We start from the raw sequence: 20,472 nt of genomic DNA, 5'->3' as shown, positions 1-20,472 counted from the left end.
AATATCTCATACAGAAATGTTTTCCGAGCCTATGATGTCACATACCTAATATCATAGTGGCCCTGTCACAACTATGTGAAGCAAGCACAGAAATCATGATGTACACATAAAAAAAGTTACAATGAGCACCTACAAGCGGTATTATAGTATAACAATGTCACGACACGCGTCATTTTGCCACTTACTCGGTTCCCTCTGCTGCGAAGCAATATTTTAGGTGCACAGTCGTTTTCAGCTTTCCTCGGTCTGTGTGTTTTTTTAAGATCATAATAATCAATTGGCGCAAAATGTATGCTACTAATTCTAAGTTGAAACTGAGATGTGTAACCCGAAGTCCCCTTCATAGTCAATTACTAGCAGCGTATCACTCAGCTGTAGCCGCCCTCAAACAGATGTAAGAACAAACACTTGAGCGAACCTTCTTAATTAAGGCCCGCATTTACAAACCGACCTCGACCTTGCCTCGAGATTTCATTATCGGTTTTAAACTTTTATTGCGATTGATAAACAAATTGAACCATCCAGCATACATTAACCTGTCTTGTCCTTATCTTTCACCCTGTTGCCATTTTCACGCCTTTATAACGCATGTAGAGAGTACAGGAAGTTGATGAAAACGTGAGGTAAGGTCGAGGTTGGTTTGGGAATACGGGCCTAAAAGCTGCATTTTGTGACTGTCGTAATTGACTTCGCCGTCCTTTTACTGTGACTACTATTATTCGTAATGTCACACGATCATGAATGTTAAATAGTAGGATAAATGACAAAAAAACCTCGCTATTCGTTACCTTCTATGTGCATTCCGTCCACACATCTGTCTCTCAAATGCTGCGCTGAAGACATGCTCTCGTGTTTCTCTGAGTGTGAGTCTATACTGTTATACCGTCCTGCAGAGTGGTTGTTCAAGCATTGCAAGAGGAGACGTTCCACTTAGCTAGTGGTCTCATTCGGAGCGGATGGCTGAGCGATATAGAAAACGAAACTAGAGAAAAATAGAGAAAAACACGGTGGTGCTAAGGCACCCGGCTGCGCCTTAGCACCATCGTGGTGGGGGACAAAACACCGGGTGAACGTGAGAGTATATTCCCAATGGTCCTCAATCGAAGTAAACGTGTACAAGCATGCCATACGCCTCGTCGCGAGCGGCAAACGAGAGCTTACGTGTTAGAAAGGAAGCGCTCTACCCCAAGATATATATTAGTGATCAGTATAGCGACGGCACCAGTTCAGCGCTTTTCGAACAGTGCACAATCAAGAAGCACGACAAACAAACTGCACGGTGACAGCCAGGCCTCACTTTTGAATATCTAACCTCTCTCCAGAAGCTATATAACTTTCTTACAGCCACTCACACAGCCTATATAAGCAGCATTGGTTCTTGCAGCGGTGTACACGCACCCTGACGGCAGTGAGGAGGACGTGGCCGTGAAGGTTCTCAAGGAAAGCGTCTCCAACGAGGCGCAGTCCGACTTCGAGCGTGAGGTCCAGATCATGTCGAGCTTCAAGCACGAAAACATCCTCAAGTTGCTTGGCATCGTCTTCAAAGGTAAGCTGTTAGCACCGTGCTTTGTCCGGAAAATTGGTTCGTAATTTGCTACCGATTTGTCAGGCAGCTGACACGCAATTTGGCGGTAATGCTGCCCCTCTTTTGTTTCTTAACGCGAAAGTATTTTATGCCGAGTTCTACCACGGCTTCGCTGACGTATTTCCGTCACGGATATGACGTTGTAACATATATACCAACAGATAGCAAAGAAAAAAAGATAGAAAAGAGAAACTTCCATAGCATGGCGCCGAACCAGCGACCTTTCGCTCCTCAGCGCGCGACGCTAGCCACTATGCCACAAAACATAGACATCTGAGCATGCTAACGGCGAGTAATTTATATACACCATGTACAGTTGGCAGTCCTCGGAGCTCAGCAACTTCAGCACATTTCTGCCATCAGTGGCAAGATGGCGCGAGGGACGCACGCTGGGCCCACACGGTTTAGAGGCCGTCGCCTCACGCCCCCACGCGCGTTGCGACGCGTGCATGCCTGGCCTCCACATGGCGCGGTCAAAGTCAGTATAAATGTTCTCTGGCGCGATCGCTTGCTCGCGCGCTTATCTCGGTATTAGGTCACTTTGTACCTCTTGTGCCTCCACCGTAAGTTTGCTTTGAAGTTACAGAGGTTAAAGACAGCCCAAAGGTCACTTCACTTGCTGCCACGGCCGTGTTTACAAAAGTAGTGCGCTGCTCACGCACGAAGTAATAATTGTGACGGTTGTTCACGCTCATCTTGCGTACACTTGTGCGTTCGTTTGGTGCGTCTTACTTTCTGTTTGAGCAGCGTCCTTTAGGTGTCGAGCTGTACAGTTGTTTGTCCGTACTCGTCCAGTGTATGCTCATTTCGTGCGTGGTTTCTGCTTGAGGTGCACGAGGCATGTTTCGAACTTCTTTCCCTTCATCGCGTGACATTGTAGCTTGCTGCTGTAGCAGTCATTCTTTAGCCCTTGTAGCGAAACAATGCGCAACAAACGCCTAACTACCTCAGTGAAGACACGTTTCACTTTCGTGTTATACCTATTCCTAAAAAGAGGGATCAGCCATGTTTTCTTTATGGCGCCAGTGGTTCTCTCCACGCCCTTTATCAAAGAAGAGGTAATAAAAGTTTTTGAAATCTTTTATCTTTTTTATAGGACTGATTGGATTAACTGAGCCGATGTACAAGCGAGCATGCACACACACACACACACACACACACACACACACACACACACACACACACACACACATATATATATATATATATATATATATATATATATATATATATATATATATATATATATATATATATATATATATATATATATATATATATATATATATATATATATATATAGGCAGGCATGGTGGTTGAGTGGCCGTAGCGTTGTATATAGTCCAGTAGATCCTCCGTGAGCGGTCACAACGTGGTTTATTTCGACGTTTCGGCCTAGAGTCGGCCTTCATCTGGCCTTCATCATCCTGATGAAGGCCAGACTCTAGGCCGAAACGTCGAAATAAACCACGTTGTGACCGCTCACGGAAGATCTACTGGACTATGTATATATATATATATATATATATATATATAGTGAGATCTAACAGGCAGTAATGCCAAGGAATGTACAGGGCAAGTTATTAGAACCAATGGAATGTAAATAAGAAGAAAGAGTTCGAGAGCATCGAACGCGTTATTCGAAGGTCGTAGGTTCGATTCCTGCTCATGGCTGGTTATTTTTTCATCCACTTTTCTTTCTTCTTATTTACATTTCATTGGTTCTAATAACTTCCCCTGTACATTCCTTGGCATTACTGTCTGTTAGATCTCATTATTATTGTGTTAAAACACGGAAAAACGAGCCCTTAGGTATACACTTCTTTCCCTTATATATATATATATATATATATATATATATATATATATATATATATATATATATATATATATATATATATTATGAAGTCTCGGTTTGGAAGACCTTTATTAGGCCCGAGGAACCGGCAGCCGACAGCTGAGATGAACGAACCAAGATTATGATGCTACGTGACAACGATGAGGATGCATGAGCAGCACATAATAATGATGATAATGTACAGATGAAGAGGATTGGTATACTAAATGCCCACACTAATTCTCCCCACGTGAAAGCGGCCAGCCTGGCCGCGGCAAGTCAAGGGGGTAAAGAACGTCGCATGAAGGGCTTCATACGGGAGACATGGACGACCTCAGTAGTTCGATAACGGCGATCTGCTGGGGCTACAAGTGGCGTCTGCCCCGCCGCGGTGGTCTAGTGGCTAAGGTACTCGGCTGCTGACCCGCAGGGCGCGGGTTCAAATCCCGGCTGCGGCGGCTGCATTTCCGATGAAGGCGGAAATGTTGTAGGCCCGTGTGCTCAGATTTGGGTGCACGTTAAAGAACCCCAGGTGGTCTAAATTTCCGGAGCCCTCCACTACGGCGTCTCTCATAATCATATAGTGGTTTTGGGACGTTAAACCCCACATATCAATCAATACAAGTGGCGTCACGCGATAATTCACTGGTTAAGTTTCTTCAAGAACTGTGTACGTCCCGATAAACCGTGGCTGAAATTTGTCGCACAAACTTGGTGTACGAATAGGCGTCAAAAGGAGCACTTCGTCTCCAGGTTGAAAGGATACAGCACGATGCGATTCATCATAAACCAGCTTTCTGTCTTGCTGTCGGGCTTCAGTGTTTATACGAGCACGTTGGCGGCTATCTGCGAGCCGTAAAACGTATTCCTCTGAAGAGGATGGAGATGAATCCGCATGGCAGGTAAAGAAAGAAACGTCCAGGAAAAAAGTAGGGGAGCGTTCATACATAAACTAGGTAAAATGGTGAGTAGCCGGTTGTCCGCTGAATAGCCGTATTGTAGGCGAAAGTGACGAATGGTAGAACTACATCCCAGTTCTTGTGGTCTGGTTGAATGTAGGCGGTGATCATGTCAGCAAGAGTGCGGTGGAATCGCTCAGTGAGGCCGTTAGTTTGGGGATGATAACTAGAGGCAGTCTTGTGAGTTGTGCCAGAGGCGCGAAGAAGTTCGTTCACTAGTTGTGAAAGGAAGGCCCTTCCACGGTCACTGAGCAATACACGTGGAGCACCATGACGCAGTATAATGGCTCGGAGGATGAAATCGGCAATTTCAGAAGCTGAACCGGTAGTGACAGATGCCGTCTCAGCGTAGCGCGTGAAATGGTCAACGGCTGCTACTATCCATCGGTTTCCAGCAGCACTGACTGGAAGGGGGCCATAAAGATTGATGCCTACAACTTCGAATGGTGTGACTGGGCACGGAAGAGGCTGTAGTGTACCGGCTGGAGCAGATGTGGGTAGTTTTCTACATTCGCAGGTAGTGCAGGACCCAACGTACCGAGCTACACTAGTGGTAATACCTGACCAATAAAACCGACTTCGAAGGCGATCGTAGGTTTTGTGGTAACCAAGGTGACCAGCCGGCGGATGGTCATGAAGTGCTCTGAGAACTTCGGACCGAAGCGATCGGGGTAGAACGGGAACCCAGCGCTGACCGTCAGGATGGTAAATTTTGCGGTACAGCACCGAGTTGTGCAGCTTAAACTGCGAGAGTTGGCGACGGAGCCTCGCATTATGTGGACGGGAACTGCCAGTGAGGTAGCCTATAATACGTCGACAGTATGGGTCAGCCAGCTGTCGAAAAGAAAAATCGTGTGGGTCGTCCGAAGGCAGCTGGTCCATAGAGGCGAGAGAGGAAACCGCCGTAGACGTGGACTCCGAGGATGTGTTGTGCAAAGTGACTGCGGAAACGCTGAGGGGAGCCGCTGGTAGTGGGCAGCGAGAGAGAGCATCGGCGTCGCTATGCTTTCTGCTACACTTGTATACGATGTCAAAATCATACTCTTCATACACTTCTTTCCTTCATATATATATATATATATATATATATATATATATATATATATATATATATATATATATATATATATATATATAGAGAGAGAGAGAGAGAGAGAGAGAGAGAGAGAGAGAGGCGCTCTAACCTTGTTCACAATGCCGCGCCCACACATAGCAAGGCTGCCGACCGTATGATGCCTGTCTGGGCTGACTGTTTACTAGTTTGAAGGAATTTTCCGTCAAAAGGTCAAGTATACAGGGGCGTAGGAAAGGAAGCTCTTGCGTCGTGAGCGAAGTTTTTACAACCTCGAGGAAGGAAATGCTCCGTCTTTTCTCTTCTTCCTGCCCACCTAACTTCAGGCTTCCCTTTGCAGCTGTCTGCTCCGTATACATCGTGAATAGAGTTCCCAACAGCTACTCTGACGGAAAGATCGCTTCGTCAGTGGCAAGACATAGCCTGTACTTCCACATAATGACTCCATTATTGTTTTATACGGGTACCCGCTGAGATGCATTACCTGCTAGCCAATACGACACTAATTTTGTACTAATCCACGTGCACTGAATTCTAAATGGGGAAATGCCTTCGTCACTAAAATTATGTCTCTACTACACACCGGGAGTCTATTAATAAGGAAAAGGAAGAAAATAAACATGGCATCTCTGGCGACAAAGTATTGGAATATTCAGGCGAGTAAGCGGTACTATATGACGAAACACGAAATTCACGAGAGGGTGACAGAACATTGTAATGACGGGCTCCGCAAGCAGTCTCAACGGGGACTATGGCTGCAGTAGCATTGACAATCTCCTCGTCTAAGCGCAAAGTGATCCATTCACTGCATTAGCTTTACATCACACGCATTCAAGACAAGCGTATTCCCAGTGGGTGTATATTTTTATTCTTCTGTGGAAGACCGTAATTTGCGTTCCGGAATGAGTAACGAGCGAGCCAGTTTATACTTACGCGTGTTCACCTTTTCCTGTCATCTTTTAGACAGTTCCTTTCTTTCTTTTCGGGCTGAGCCCAAGAGCGCCACATGAGCCTTCTCGGCTCGTCCCGTCACGCAAATGAGCCCAGAAATTTTACCATGACTATTGCTTACTAGGGCCATATAATAGAACAGGTTAAGTCTCAGAAGTCCCTGGGCGATTGATATGTGGAGTTTAACGTCCCAAAACCATCATATCATTATGAGAGACGCCGTAGTGGAGGGCTCCGAAAATTTCGACCGCCTGGAGTTTTTTACCGTTCTTCAACACGCACCCAAATTTGAGCACGCGGGCCTACAACATTTTCGTCTCTATCGAAAATGCAGCCGCTGCATCCGGGACTCAATCACGCGACCTGCGGGTCAGCAGCCGAGTGTATACCTTAACCACTAGACCACCACGGTCGATCAGAAGTTCCTGGGTGTGTGGTTTCAAGAAGACGTATCTTGGAATTTCGATATAGTGAATTTATGTCAGAATTAAGTAAATGTATTGAATATTTATACAAGTTCAAGTGTTCCATATCACTGTGGCTGAAAAACACACTTTATTACACTCTCTTCTACTCACGACTCTCTTTTTGCACGCTTTAGTAGGGAACCACAATATGAACGAACTATTAAAAACTGCTTATTATGAAAAAGAGAGTCTTAAGAATCTTTGAGGATTTTCATGGCCCCATACATGACTTGTGGACATGACCGCTATTTTATAAATACATTACACCCAAATCAAATCAGATTTACTATTTCAAACTATATCAGCAGATAAAACGCTATATACTGCATATCTCGCAGGATGGTACACTGTATAATTTTTGTACTTATGCAAAAGGGACTCTAAGGATTCAAACATTTTACGGATGGCAACGCACACTTTTTCAGATACCCACCTTTCTTGACAAAATCGACAGCCTTCTAGATATAAATAGCCAAATCTCCAAGCAAATGACCAAGAAGGCTATAAATCAATAGCCTTCTAGATATAAATAGCCAAGTATCTAAGCAAATGAACAAGAAGGCTGCAAAACAAAACAACATTGAATATACATGAGTGTTAGTTTCTTTTTGCTTGCCTATGATGTATTTTGTGTTTTTCTTGGTGCAAATATTACACCATGTGGCTATTTTTAAACGTATCTATGTCTTTATGTAAGTTATTTTATGTAAATATGTAAGTGCTAAGTACTGCAACGCTTACAGCTAAGGTTGCTCTAGCACATTGAAATTCATGTAGCATATATATGCTTCTGATTATCAATGCTTTAATGTTGTTGTGTGCGCTGTGTTGTTTTGCACGTGTAGCTTATTATCTCCCATTTTCTTCCTACCAAGTGTATCTTGCTAAGTGTTTAGATGGCCTGCCAGCCTCACTACATCTGGAGCAAAGGCCCCTTGTCGGGCTCCTAGCCTTTCGCCTTCGCTCCATTTTCTGCACATGTGCAGAGAGAAAGAAAGAAAGAAAGAAAGAGAGAAAGAAAGAAAGAAAGAAAGAAAGAAAGAAAGAAAGAAAGAAAGAAAGAAAGAAAGAAAGAAAGAAAGAAAGAAAGAAAGACAGAAAGAAAGAAAGAAAGAAAGAAAGAAAGAAAGAAAGAAAGAAAGAAAGAAAGAAAGAAAGAAAGAAAGAAAGAAAGAAAGAAGTCGAAGCTGAGGACGACACTATATTCAAAAACATCTGCGACTATACCGAAAGTGGTAACGCCACGCTCGAAACTGTGGAGCATATATATAGCGTAAATTTCACGGCCTTGCAATTAGAATGCGCGACAGACGCGTTACACACCGCGTCGTGCTGTACGTGCTAGTTCTCGCAACTATTGTGCCGCAAATGGTTGTCTTGTACGACGAATAAAACTAGAACGAGAGCGTTGGGCGGTGAAACAAGGGGCTTCGAGAAAGTCGCCGCGGCTGTAAACGACAGTGAGACCGGCGCAAGGCAAACTTTTGCCTGAAGAAGCACGAAGTTTGTGTCTGTATTTGCGCGCGAGAGACGCGCCTGCGAGCAGGAGAGAGTGGTGCAGAGCGAGAACGACTGGGCTGTATGCGGGAGCTTCCAGCTCTGTGTGTTCCGAGCTGGACGAAACCGTCTTTTGTCGTTCTTGTTATTTTTTCGTATTTTATATAGATCCTCTCCGCTTGACGTGCCACGCTTTTGGTGAAGCTCACGTCTTGCTTCGTGTTCTCCATAGTAGAACTAGTTCTTAAGCAACTCTTCTTTTTAAGGAATGTTTTTGTTCTACTTCATCCTTTCTTCCTTTGCTCTCAGCTCGGTTATGCAACTCTCAAGTCTATTCACAGGCACTATATGTATTTTTTACTTTATGGTCTATTTTCAGTTTTTTTTTTTTGTCTCAGAAAAATTAGAGTGGCTGGCTTGCCCAGGCATGCGTCCCCACGGAAACTCTAACGAGCGCTGCAAGTCGGCTTGGTGTAGGCAAGAACGGAAGCTACAACGCGGAAAGAAAACAAACCGAAGCCTAACCAGAGCAAATAACGAAGTCTGCGCCCAGCATACTCTGAGCTACTGCGCGCACGCTTCAGAAAGCGTGGTGAAGTTGCTCTTATTCGGGGGCAGTGGTGGGAGAATTAGAAGATAAATTAGAAGAGGATAAAAAAAATACTTTGTTCATTACTATCAAGAGGTCAGTCTTGGGGGGATTATGGTTACAGCAGGCCGACAGCATATTGATACCCGGCTTGAAGGTGCGTGCACTCAAGAAAAGCAAGCGCCAGGGGAAGAAGGGAAGCGGGGAGCGAGGGCGATATAAGTTTCCCTTCAAGCTCTTTCGTTTCATCTTCAGCAGCGTTGGCTCTTCTTCAATATTTATATGATATTCTTCTTTCGGTTTGTGTTTGAGTCTCTGGAACCAAGGCAAAAGTAGTGACGCGATACTGTATAACTAAAAATACAGGCTCGAAAGCTATTTATTTGCCATTGAACATATCAGTGAAAGTAGGAAATGTTGCCTCGTGAAGTGGACTACAAATGAACACCGCATTCTTTTCAGGGAATCCAACATTCTGCATTACTTCAGGCTCAGGTCAAACGACCAAGTTGCGTAGGCAGGCAGTCTTCTTTTTTTCGCACTTATAAATCGCAGTGTTTCATCATATCCTTTCAAAAATCTCTACTCTTAAGAGCAAGTCTAACACGAACGTCGTTCTATATCCGGAGCTTCTTTGACCAATGTGGTGAGTTGATGCAGTGCGCAATGGCATTAACCCGACTATACACATAACCAACGTGTTTTAGCTATTTATTTTATACTGCTTCATCAATGTAATACTTATGCCCACTAGTGTGGTTGCCAGGTCGAAAAAAAACAAAAAATAAATAGCCTGAAAGGAAACGCGTGGGTTATGTAGCATAGCGGCATAAACATGACATTCTCAATGCAATAATACTCCGCGCCTATCTTAATTTATCAGTCTTTCAACAACCTCGCGGAATACGTAAACGGCACTAAAGCCAAAACACGTTTACTCGGAAAGTAGTCGAACACTAATAATGTGGCTTTGTGAACGAAGCGTTTGTAATGGCCCCGCTCCTTCAAGTTCGTCGTTGTCGATCGAGCGCCGGCTGACAAACTCCCGGAAGCTTAAACGTCTTTATACTGCTTCGAGATTGGAATTGAGTGCTAGCGGCGATAATCCTACCCCGAGATACACCCTACGGCAGTACAAGAGTAACGTATATACAGCTTCACATCCTATAATTTCCCGCGCTGTCACAGAATCGATTCATCGTTTTTTTTTTCCCTTTTTAAGCAGCGCGCAACGCGTCCGACCACACTGATAGCTTTCATTTGTTTCACATTCGGCAGTTTCAAGTACTTCCCGTTTCTCTACGAAAGGAAGCAAGGAAGCCACTCGAGGATAGTTAATCAAATCCTCTGACGCGTGTAATTGGATAACATAGCTTGTCTCTTATCCAATGAAGACACTTTCGCGCCTATTCCCAGGTGGCCCCTCCTAAACTTTCTGCTTAAGCGGAGCCGTTAGGGATGACATCGGCGTCTCCGAAAGCGAACAGCTGGGCCTCGAATACGATGTAGCGCCTGACGCAAGGGAACAAGAATTAAGTGGCCATCACTCTCTCAACGTCGCCGGCGTTGTCAAAAGTGAAAAATAAAGCAAGTACAAGGTGTACCACATGCCAGCACCACTCCCTGCGAACCGCGATAAATTTAATTGTCTCGCGCATTACGTATCAACTCTAGAGTGAATGTTCACTGGGATTTGCATCTTGCGACAGTGTTAAACGTAATTACAGTTGTCACCTTTCAAATCATTGATGGCCGCCAGCATAACTTTTTGTTTGTGTTAGAAGAAAGTATTTCGTAGCCTGCACATTCCCCCGAAGCTCGTTTATTGGTTTTACCGAATCTGGGCTGCGCAGTAGAGAGAATTACAAAATGGCACACCAAATCCGACTGCAAACTGTGTTGTTTGTGAATGGTGGATTCGCACATGACACATGAATATAATAGGAGCATAGGCTTCCAGAGCAAGGATTTGTCTCGCGAAGCGCTTAATTATCGGGGACGTGTGTTGAGCCTCTGTCACCTATGCAATGCAAATTGCCGAGAAATTAAGGCCTCTGGTGAACAAAGTGGTTTGCTTCTGACTTTCACACACAGAATCCGGTTCCATACCCTGGATGGTGTTCGAGTTCATGACGTACGGAGACCTGGCGGAGCTGCTCCGAGCCAACGGGTACGGCCGTGACTCGGCAACACGGAAACCACCCACTCAGCTCACTCTGGTGAGTGGCAACCTATTGGGTTCGTTTCTTTCCTTTAAATGACCTGGTGGTATAGACACGTATCGTCTAGTGGTCGTCGTATAGAAAAAACGCTATCAGAGCACAGGACATCCAATACAAGGATACCGAAGAAATGCTTGAAGAGATCATTGTCCTATACAGTTGAACCTCAATTTAACGCAATAAAAAGCGTGCTATAATCACTTAGTTCAGCCCGGACGTTTGTAATACTAACGAAAGCATTTTTTTAGCCCTAGAAATTTTAAAATCATACCGTACTAGCGTAGCGATACGAACGGTGTCATGCCAATTTACTCGTCACTAACACACGCCTGCCCGTATGTAAAGTCTGCGAGGACAACCCCGACATGCTTCGTACGATGCAGGTGACGCAGACGGCCAGGTGAAGCGATGACAACCTGTCGATACGCAAAACTGGGGCAGAAAGAAGGCAGTGATTGTATGAGCCATAAAGTCACAAAGATACGGTTTATGCTATCTCCTGGCATAAATCAATAAATCACAAAATCAACCACCATACTTATCTGAAAGAATTTGCAGGTACAACAAGCCACCAGTGCTCCTATAGCACCATACAGTACACGTAAAAGCACCACCATCGTTCCGTGCAGCGTATAGTCAAAATAAAGGTAGCTCTGGCTAGCGCAAAGAGGCTTTTTCACGCAATAGTGGTACAGCGCAGGCCCGATAAAGCACCTATCTGTGTCAAAAACGGGAAAGAAATCAGTTCATTTTTACCCATTAATTTCCGGGACAGTTTCGTTAAATTGGGTTTATTGCCACGTTTGCTTCCTAAATTTCAGTTGAGGACAATATTCAACACGACGAGAACCTGGCCGACAACCGCATTTTTTTTGTGTGTGTGTGTGAGATCGCGAAATTTTTAAAAGCTGGTTCGTTAGATTGATTCATAATTTTAACTTAAACACAATTTTGAGCCAGATTATAAACACTCTTTCAGAATACTGCATTACGCTGTTGGTTTGTGTATGATCCATGGGTTTCTGAAGATACTGGTTTCTCTAGCTGAACTCACTCTTTACTACATATGTAGCTGATATCTACTATATGGCAAATATTGTGAGGGTGCGAGAGGTTTCTTGTGACTTTTTAGCAAACACCCGCTACAAGACTTTTTGGCGTTCACGTGGTACGAAAAGAAAAATCAGTTTGGGCGATTTCAGGTTCATTCTGCTTTTGCGTTAGTCCTCATTCTCATGAAGAGCATGCATAGGCATTTGCTATCATTGCCGAAACAACACTACGGTGAAATGAGACAGGCAATCAAACAAACGATATTGCGGCGGCTTCCACTAAGGCGCGGTATCCCTATTTAGCAGCTGTTTTTCCAATTTTGCTGCCGATCATAGAGTTCACAGGATCATACACCAAGGCTCTACGACGTCACTCCAATGGGAACGAGGAATGAAGCATGGAAACCTCTTTGTACTTGGACACCGAGTTTTTTTTTTTTTTTTCAAAATCAGGTAAAAATACCGAAATGTAGGGTTTTCAACGAGAAACCAAACATTCTTCAAAAGTAAACTTTTGTTTAAACTGTGTAAGCTATTAATAAGTGCATTTGTGCATGAGCACAAATTCACTTAATAATAGCTCACACAGTTTTGTTTTCTTAGTAGGCTAACTTCCGAATACCTCCACTTTACGGTCTTTAATGTAATAAACGCATCGTAACCGATAAGTTTCCAAAGGTTTTACTGGAAGTTCGGGGTGACGCCATTCTCGAGATATTAATTCATAAAGTATGCTACAAAGCCCGAGGGTGCCAGTTTGACCGCGGCGTTCGCATCATACGACCAAAGTGAAATGGAACAACACCGGAGTGTTCCTGTCTTTCGGTGCTTGGTAAAGAACCTCAGGTGGTCCCAAACTAATCCCGATTTCCCCACTATGGCAGCCCCCCTACCACATCCTTGTTTTGGCGAGTAATGCCCATGTGGTTATTATCCTTCCGAAAGTGTGGTGCAAAATACACGCGTGTTCTGGCTGATTGTGTGCCTCAGTGCATGGAACGGCGTTTAATACAAAAGTGGCTAGATAGATACATATGTGACGTTTAACATCCCAAAACCACCGTATGATTATGAGAGACTCCGTAGTGGAGGACTCCGGAAATTTTGACCACCTTGTATTCTTTGACGTGCACCCAAATCTGAGCCCACGTGCCTAGAACATTTGCACCTCGATCTGAAATGCAGCCACCGCCGCCGGGATTCGATCCCGCGACCTGCGGGTCAGCAGCCGAGTACCTTAGCCACTATAGACCACCGCAGCGGGGCACGAAAGTGACTGGATTAGCAGTGCACCTTTACCTCATGTTTTACGGCGAACATCTCAATACGCGTGCCCTCTTCAGATTTCATTCTACACTGATTCACCTCGGAATGCCACCAGCTTCGATTCTGGAATCAATGACTTTCTGAACGCGAGGAACAACAAGGACACAACACAAGACTCACGGGTGCTACTCATAACGGTAGTTTTAATTCCTTGACATGCCGCACATAATGAACTAGAGAAACATGTCACCAAGCACGCTTCCTTTTCGTCAGTCGGAGTACAAGATGATTAACACTATACGCAAGCGAGTTCAAAAGAACAAGGGCTCAATGGGAAGAATAACTAGCTGTATTGCATGACATTGTGTGCGAACGATATACAACGACTTGAAACTTTCTAAATGGAGCTGAACAACTTATTTCGTAATCACTTCGAAGAAGTGAAATTGCTGGAACGATATTGAGCAAAATCGGTAGCAGCGTCAGTTCTGAGAACTTACTCCCCCTCCTCTCTCTCTTGAGTATACCACGGGAACATTCGATTATCCTGGCCCTCCCGGGCACAATTTGCCAATAACTCACTTCTTGGCAAGAACTGTCCTTCCGCTAAGCTGACCATGTACAAAAGCATTATTTCCGACATCTTTTGGGGCCTCGCTAAAACTAACGCACATAGTCTGATTGCACGATCAAGGTCTGTATCTTTTTTTAATCTATCGTTGCTAAGCGACGTGCAATGAGCGGCCTCACTTTTTTTTTCGCCTCGCAGCTTGGCCAGCATTAATTTACACTTCATGGATCTTGTGGCTCGGAAAGAATGAGTAATGTAAGAAAGTGTCAGTTTCATTACTTTGGCTTCAAAAGAAGGTATAGGATTGATCTCTTTAATAAAGTCGGCCTCTCCTGGTTAACGCACTTGTGGGACAGCTGTAATTGAGAAACTACCTATGTAAAGGTGTACATGGCAGTTTGGACCTCAAATGTGGCTAGACAGGAACAGAGAAACGTCGCCTGCAGTTGGCGTTGCAGCGTGTGTTTGCAAAGCAGCCTCCTGAAGCGCATGCTGAAACTAAAGCTGATTTGTGGGTAAGTTCTTTAACTATTATTAATTCGTCAACATTTCTCGCTTCATCTGCACCCCTCACACCCTTAGATTGGCCGACCAGCTCCAGCGTAGTCGACTGCATGCAATTCAGCCCTTCAGCTCAAAAGGTTTCCGCCTCCTCCTTTTTATATAGAAAGGATATGTTCAAATAACAAGACGCTGAAGTAATCTTTAAAGCACGTCAGCTTTGTTTATTTGACCTATGGGACCACTGACAAATCATTTTATGCAATTTGTGTCCTTCTGCTGTATTGCAATAGTTTCTTAATTCTCTTTTTTTTTCAATGAGCAACCAAGCTTTGTTAAAGCATCCTAGCTATTTTGTAGTGACCAAATCACACAGCTGTGCGATTAGGAGCTGGACTTTACATAAAAAGCAAAAGCAGGTATTTCAGCAACATCAATGGCAGCCTCTTTCTAGCATTATTAGTATACGCAGTTTTTGTTGTTGTTTTTTTTTCACAATACTAACCCACATAGTGCTGTTTTGGCATGATTAGGCTGGTGAATTGTACTTCGAAAACTCTAGTGTCATTAATTTGATCATTGTATGTTTATTAGTCTAGGAGAAAAATCAACGTGACAGTCTCACGTTTAAATTTTGCACTGAGATTACCACACGTGGCATCACAGATTAAAAATTGTGTTTGTCGTATTTTGGCGACAATTGCTCAATGAAATTCCCTAAAACTGAGAATGCTAAGTATATAGAACCTCGGACGACAGTGTGTGTTATTTTTACCGATTACCTAGTAAACGCCGTCAACTTCTATGACGTCACAGCGTTCGGTGCAGGAAAGTGAAGGTGGCATCTCTACCTCCACTTTCTTTTTGTGCGTTTTTTCTCACCAATAGTCTTCTCGCAGTGAGAATGGTATTTTCGGCGTTGTGGTAAAGCAATGGGCTAATACGTGGAAAATCATTTTTAACGCGATAGCGTTTAAGAGCTCGTTTCGCGGAAATCCGCCGTCGGCGTCGTCAGTTGTGCGCGAAAAATGATCATCTCTGCGTAACCGAAAAATCAATAATGGTGCAAATAAAATAAATAATAAAAAATACCGGAGTGGGGATCAAACCCGGTTTGTTTCCGTGACTAGCGGGCGTTCTACCACACAGCCACGCCTCTATTTGTGAATGCAGCGAAAGTAACTTTCATGCTTCACAAGCACACGCGTATACTGTATACACGTTTTACAGTACAACATAAAGTATTGCCGTAATAATGCGTGGTGCAAGCGTACACTGCCACCGGGCGTCCGAACATGGGATTATTATAATGACTTCGTAGTTCAAAGCCAGTGAGCCAGTACAAAAGGCACACACGCTACTGCACCCTCAAGGTCAGGTAGTGGGTGCATAGCAGGTTCGAAAAAAGATTTCATACACTAAGTGCTCGAAGTGCGCGCACTATAAACAGGATACTGCTGTCGCGTTGAACTCTTAAAGGTGAAGCTTAAGGGTCTCACAATGTTTCTCTTTAGTGTTCTTTTAATAATACACTGTGTCTGTATATGTAACGTTCACTGTGCACGTAATGAGCAGAAGAATGACGAAGACGCAAAATTGATTTCGGAAACGTGTAATGAGATAGTGCCGACTGAGCACACTGCATCGTTTATTTGTCCACCGCCGCTCACGGGTTTTGCATTCTTGGCAAGCCTTCTGCTTTGGGACGCGTTCAAGTGTCAGAGAAAGAATATCAGTAAATACATACCTGCTCCGATGGTCTCAGCTGTTCTATTTTGCAGGAACACGCTGGTTAAGCGCTAAAAATACAGCAAGATTCAGCCTGAGTACGCAGACAATCCAAGCTTAAACCTCCTATGTCACATCTTATGCAGTACGGCAAACTTTCGTAGACAGGTATTTTAAGAAAACAGATCATATATTTACGGATTCCTCTTTTATTCTAGCATATTGCAAAATCTTCGAAGTGCTGCTCAAAGTATGAAACTATATTTTTCTTTCCAAGTACTACTTCTTTCGAAGTCACGACGGATTTACTTCCATACGCAGCTGTTTTTTTTTTCTGTAGTGCCTGGAACTCTGCGTAACTGTTCACTGAATATGTTTATGTCATCAACGCATTCAATCTCACTGTCGAGAAGCTATTGCGCGGTTCTTATGCTAGCCAGCAAAAACTAAATCTAAAGCAGAACTGACTCATTCTCAATGCAGTTGTCGAAAAGTTTGTTCAATTCTCGTAGCACTCGTGCTTGTAGGCGTACTGAGAGCAAGGCTTGGCCTTCAGCATTGCTGACATGCTGTCTTTTGTTTTCGTTTCATTTATTTGTCCTTTTCTGAACTCGTATGTTGCGTAAAACTATCCTGCTCAGTTCAGCCATCGCTTCTTTTCACTGAATCAGGCCGCAAAGCTCGTACTGATCCAAATTTTAAAAACGAAGGTACACGAAGACCACGTAAATATCACTGCAGACTTCGAACAACCTCGTGGTTGAGCCGAAGCACGATCTTTGCTTTAACAACGTGGTTTTAGATAGTATTGTATATTGAACTGGATTACTATGGCGCTATTCAGGCTGGCCTGAGTTTCTCGAACGCCGGAGTTAGCTCCGAGCTCGCCCCACGCAGTGATGACAAGATTACAGTGCGGAGAGCGAGAAAAAAATACTTTTGTAAAGCTGCTACAAAAACGTGCATGGCGTCACAACCGCACGTGCCGCATTTGAGGTGGATCACTAAAAAAACACTGCGTGCGGACGCGTGGGCGCTGCCACTCGGCAAACACGTCAACAGTGCAGCAACGCCAGCGTGTCGCGCTTTCTGTTTCGAAACTGAACGTCGCTCCTTCCATAGGCGTGCTCGTGGGCATTTGACCTATTTCGGGAAGTTTTTTTTCTTTTTATTGCGATAGCAGTTGTATAGACACTCTCGGCTGGATTTCACCGGTGGTGGCGCCGGCGTCATGCTCCGTATATATATATATATATATATATATATATATATATATATATATATATATATATATATATATATATATATATATATATATATATATATGAGATTTAACAGACAGTAATACCAAGGAATGTACAGGGGACGTTATTAGAACCAACGAAATGTAAATAAGAAGAAAGAAAAGTGGGTGAAAATTAACCAGCCGTGAGCAGGAATCGAACCTACGGCCTTCGAATAACGCGTTCGATGGTCTAACCACTAAGCTACCACAGCGGCCTTCCCTCCATCCACTTTTTTGGGTTTATATGTGAATTCAGAAGTAGGAGCGTCAGTTAGCGCCATCTATAAGCCAAGCGACGAGTGGGAAAACACTCTTTTATGCGCATGTTTGGCATCACGTAGCACGTGAACTTATTACGAGTGGGCAGCTGATCAATAGTCCCTCGTATACAACCTAATGACACCAAGTCTGCCAGTACGAGACCCTCGTTAATGAATAGGTTCGATTCCTGCTCACGGCTGGTTATTTTTTCACCCACTTTTCTTTCTTCTTATTTACATTCCATTGGTTCTAATAACTTCCCCTGTACATTCCTTGGCATTACCGTCGGTTAGATCTCATTATTATTGTGTCAAAAACACGGAAAAACGAGCCCTTAGGTATACACTTCTTTCCCTTATAGATAGATAGATAGATAGATAGATAGATAGACAGACAGACAGACAGACAGACAGACAGACAGACAGACAGACAGACAGACAGACAGACAGACAGACAGACAGACAGACAGATAGATAGACAGATAGATAGATAGATAGATAGATAGATAGATAGATAGATAGATAGATAGATAGATAGATAGATAGACAGACAGACAGACAGACAGACAGACAGACAGACAGACAGACAGACAGACAGACAGACAGACAGACAGACAGACAGACAGACAGACAGATAGATAGATAGATAGATAGATAGATAGATAGATAGATAGATAGATAGATAGATAGATAGATAGATAGATAGATAGGGGAAAGAAGTGTATACGCTTAATGTCTTGTTTTTACGTGTTTTGACACAATATTAATGAGATCTAACAGACTGTAAAGCCAAGGAAAGTTCCCTGGCATTACAGTCTGTTATAACTCATCATTATTGTGTAAAAACCCGGAAAAACGAGCCCTTAGGTATACACTTCTTTCCTTAATTCATTAACGAGGGTCTCGTACTGGCAGATTTAGTGCCTTTAGGTTGTATACGAGGGACTATTAGTCAGCTGCCCACTCATAATAAGTTCACGTGCTACGTGACGACAAACAGGCTCAAAAGAGTATGCCACGCTCGCCGCCATGGCTACTGGTGGCGCTGACTAACACTCCTACGTTTAATTCACATATAAACCCTATAAAGTGGCTGGGGGGATACCTGTCGTGGTAGCTTAGTGGTAGAGCATCGAACGAGTCATTCGAAGGTCGCAGGTTCGGATCCTGCCCACGACAAAGTTATCTTTTCACCCACTTTTCTTCATATTTACATTACAATTTGGTCTAATATCTTCCCCTATACTTTCCTTGGCATTACAGTCTGTTAGATCTTATATAATAATAATAATATATATATATGTGTGTGTGTGTGTGTGTGTGTGTGTGTGTGTGTGTGTGTGTGTGTGTGTGTGAAAACGCAAAAAATAAAAAATAAAAAAAGACTCCGGCACGCGAAAGCGAACGTGGGACCTTCGCGTCTTGTATGCGAGGCGTTAACTGCTGAGCCACCAAGAGGTACCTCCTTTGACGTTTAAACGGCAAGCTATTTATACCTACCACTTACCGCTGTTGGCGGGCACTTGTGATGGTGGAGGAAACTATCGTGTTTTCAGCACTATCAGAAAGATGGCGCAATGAGCGCGCGGTGGCTCTCATTTCTCACGCGTACTTCGTTTGGCCCGCGGAGAGGAGGAGTGGACGATCTCTCGTGCGCCCTTATCTCCCGGTGGTGAGGATCATACGTCTTGGCTGGCGTTGGGCTTCAGCTGGAACGATTCTGTTATAGTTACAGGGTGGACAAAGGTCATTGCAATTGTTGCACAGCCACCGTTTGCGAAAAAGGTGCGCTTTTCAGACACAGCGAAGTAACAACTGAGACATTTATTCGCGTTCATCTGTACCTGTGAGTACGTTTTGTGCGTCATTTGTGCGTGAGAAAAGCGGGGCACGTTTTGATCTGCTTGCCATTCTGCGCGTGACCTTCTGATTTGGTGTTATCGCATTCATTGCTTCGCGTTCGCGGCAAAGCTGACACTTTCTTTTTTCCACTGGCAGCATGGGAATTTCCACTTTCGAAGACGACAAGCGTGCACACGTAGCACTATGGTGTAGTTGGTAACACTTCTATTAATTACAGATGAATAAGTGGACAGCTTACTGCTAACATTAAACGTCCGAAGATTTTTCCTGCGGTAGTGAATCCGATGAGACAATTTTTTCACATACAAGAGTAACATTTTTCTCCTCAAATGCCACCAAGGGCACTTGTTTCATGGCTGTGAGTGATACATCATGAGCGCAGTGCACTTCAATGTTAGATAACATAAACACGTTATCATATAACTTATCATTCTTCGTGCGTGTGTGCATATGCGGTATGATTAAGCTCATATATAAATGACGCCGTACGCTCCGTGCGACGTGTGCACTGCTCCTCGTCAAGAGCAAACCCGGCGAGCAGACACGATGTTCGCCGCGAGCGTCTGTCAATCACTAACTCGGGTACAAGTTCGTTGATTCTGAGAAGGCCCGAGTTCATCTCGTGACTGTCACATTGCCCATGCGACTGTCAGGCGTCTCATGCGGTGGATGCCAAGTAGTAGCATTTTTGCATATAAAATAATTTGGTTAGTTTGCATTATTTGCTCGGCTGCTGACCCGCAGGTCACGGGATCGAATCCCGGCTG

The 20,472-nt window shown here is 43.9% G+C and overlaps 1 protein-coding gene across 1 annotated transcript in view; it reads left to right on the top strand.

Annotated features, from left to right (window-relative positions):
- LOC119176617 (high affinity nerve growth factor receptor) overlaps positions 1–20,472 on the top strand; it is a 436,833-nt gene that overhangs the window by 381,870 nt on the left and 34,491 nt on the right. Inside the window, exons 5-6 of the mRNA XM_075876262.1 lie at positions 1,385–1,546; positions 11,052–11,176. Coding sequence (XP_075732377.1) covers positions 1,385–1,546; positions 11,052–11,176 — 287 coding nt within the window. The remainder of the gene's footprint in view (positions 1–1,384; positions 1,547–11,051; positions 11,177–20,472) is intronic.

Source organism: Rhipicephalus microplus, chromosome X (assembly GCF_043290135.1).
Source record: "Rhipicephalus microplus isolate Deutch F79 chromosome X, USDA_Rmic, whole genome shotgun sequence".
Classification (NCBI taxonomy): Eukaryota; Metazoa; Arthropoda; class Arachnida; order Ixodida; family Ixodidae; genus Rhipicephalus; species Rhipicephalus microplus.
This window is presented reverse-complemented; position numbering and strand designations above follow the sequence as displayed.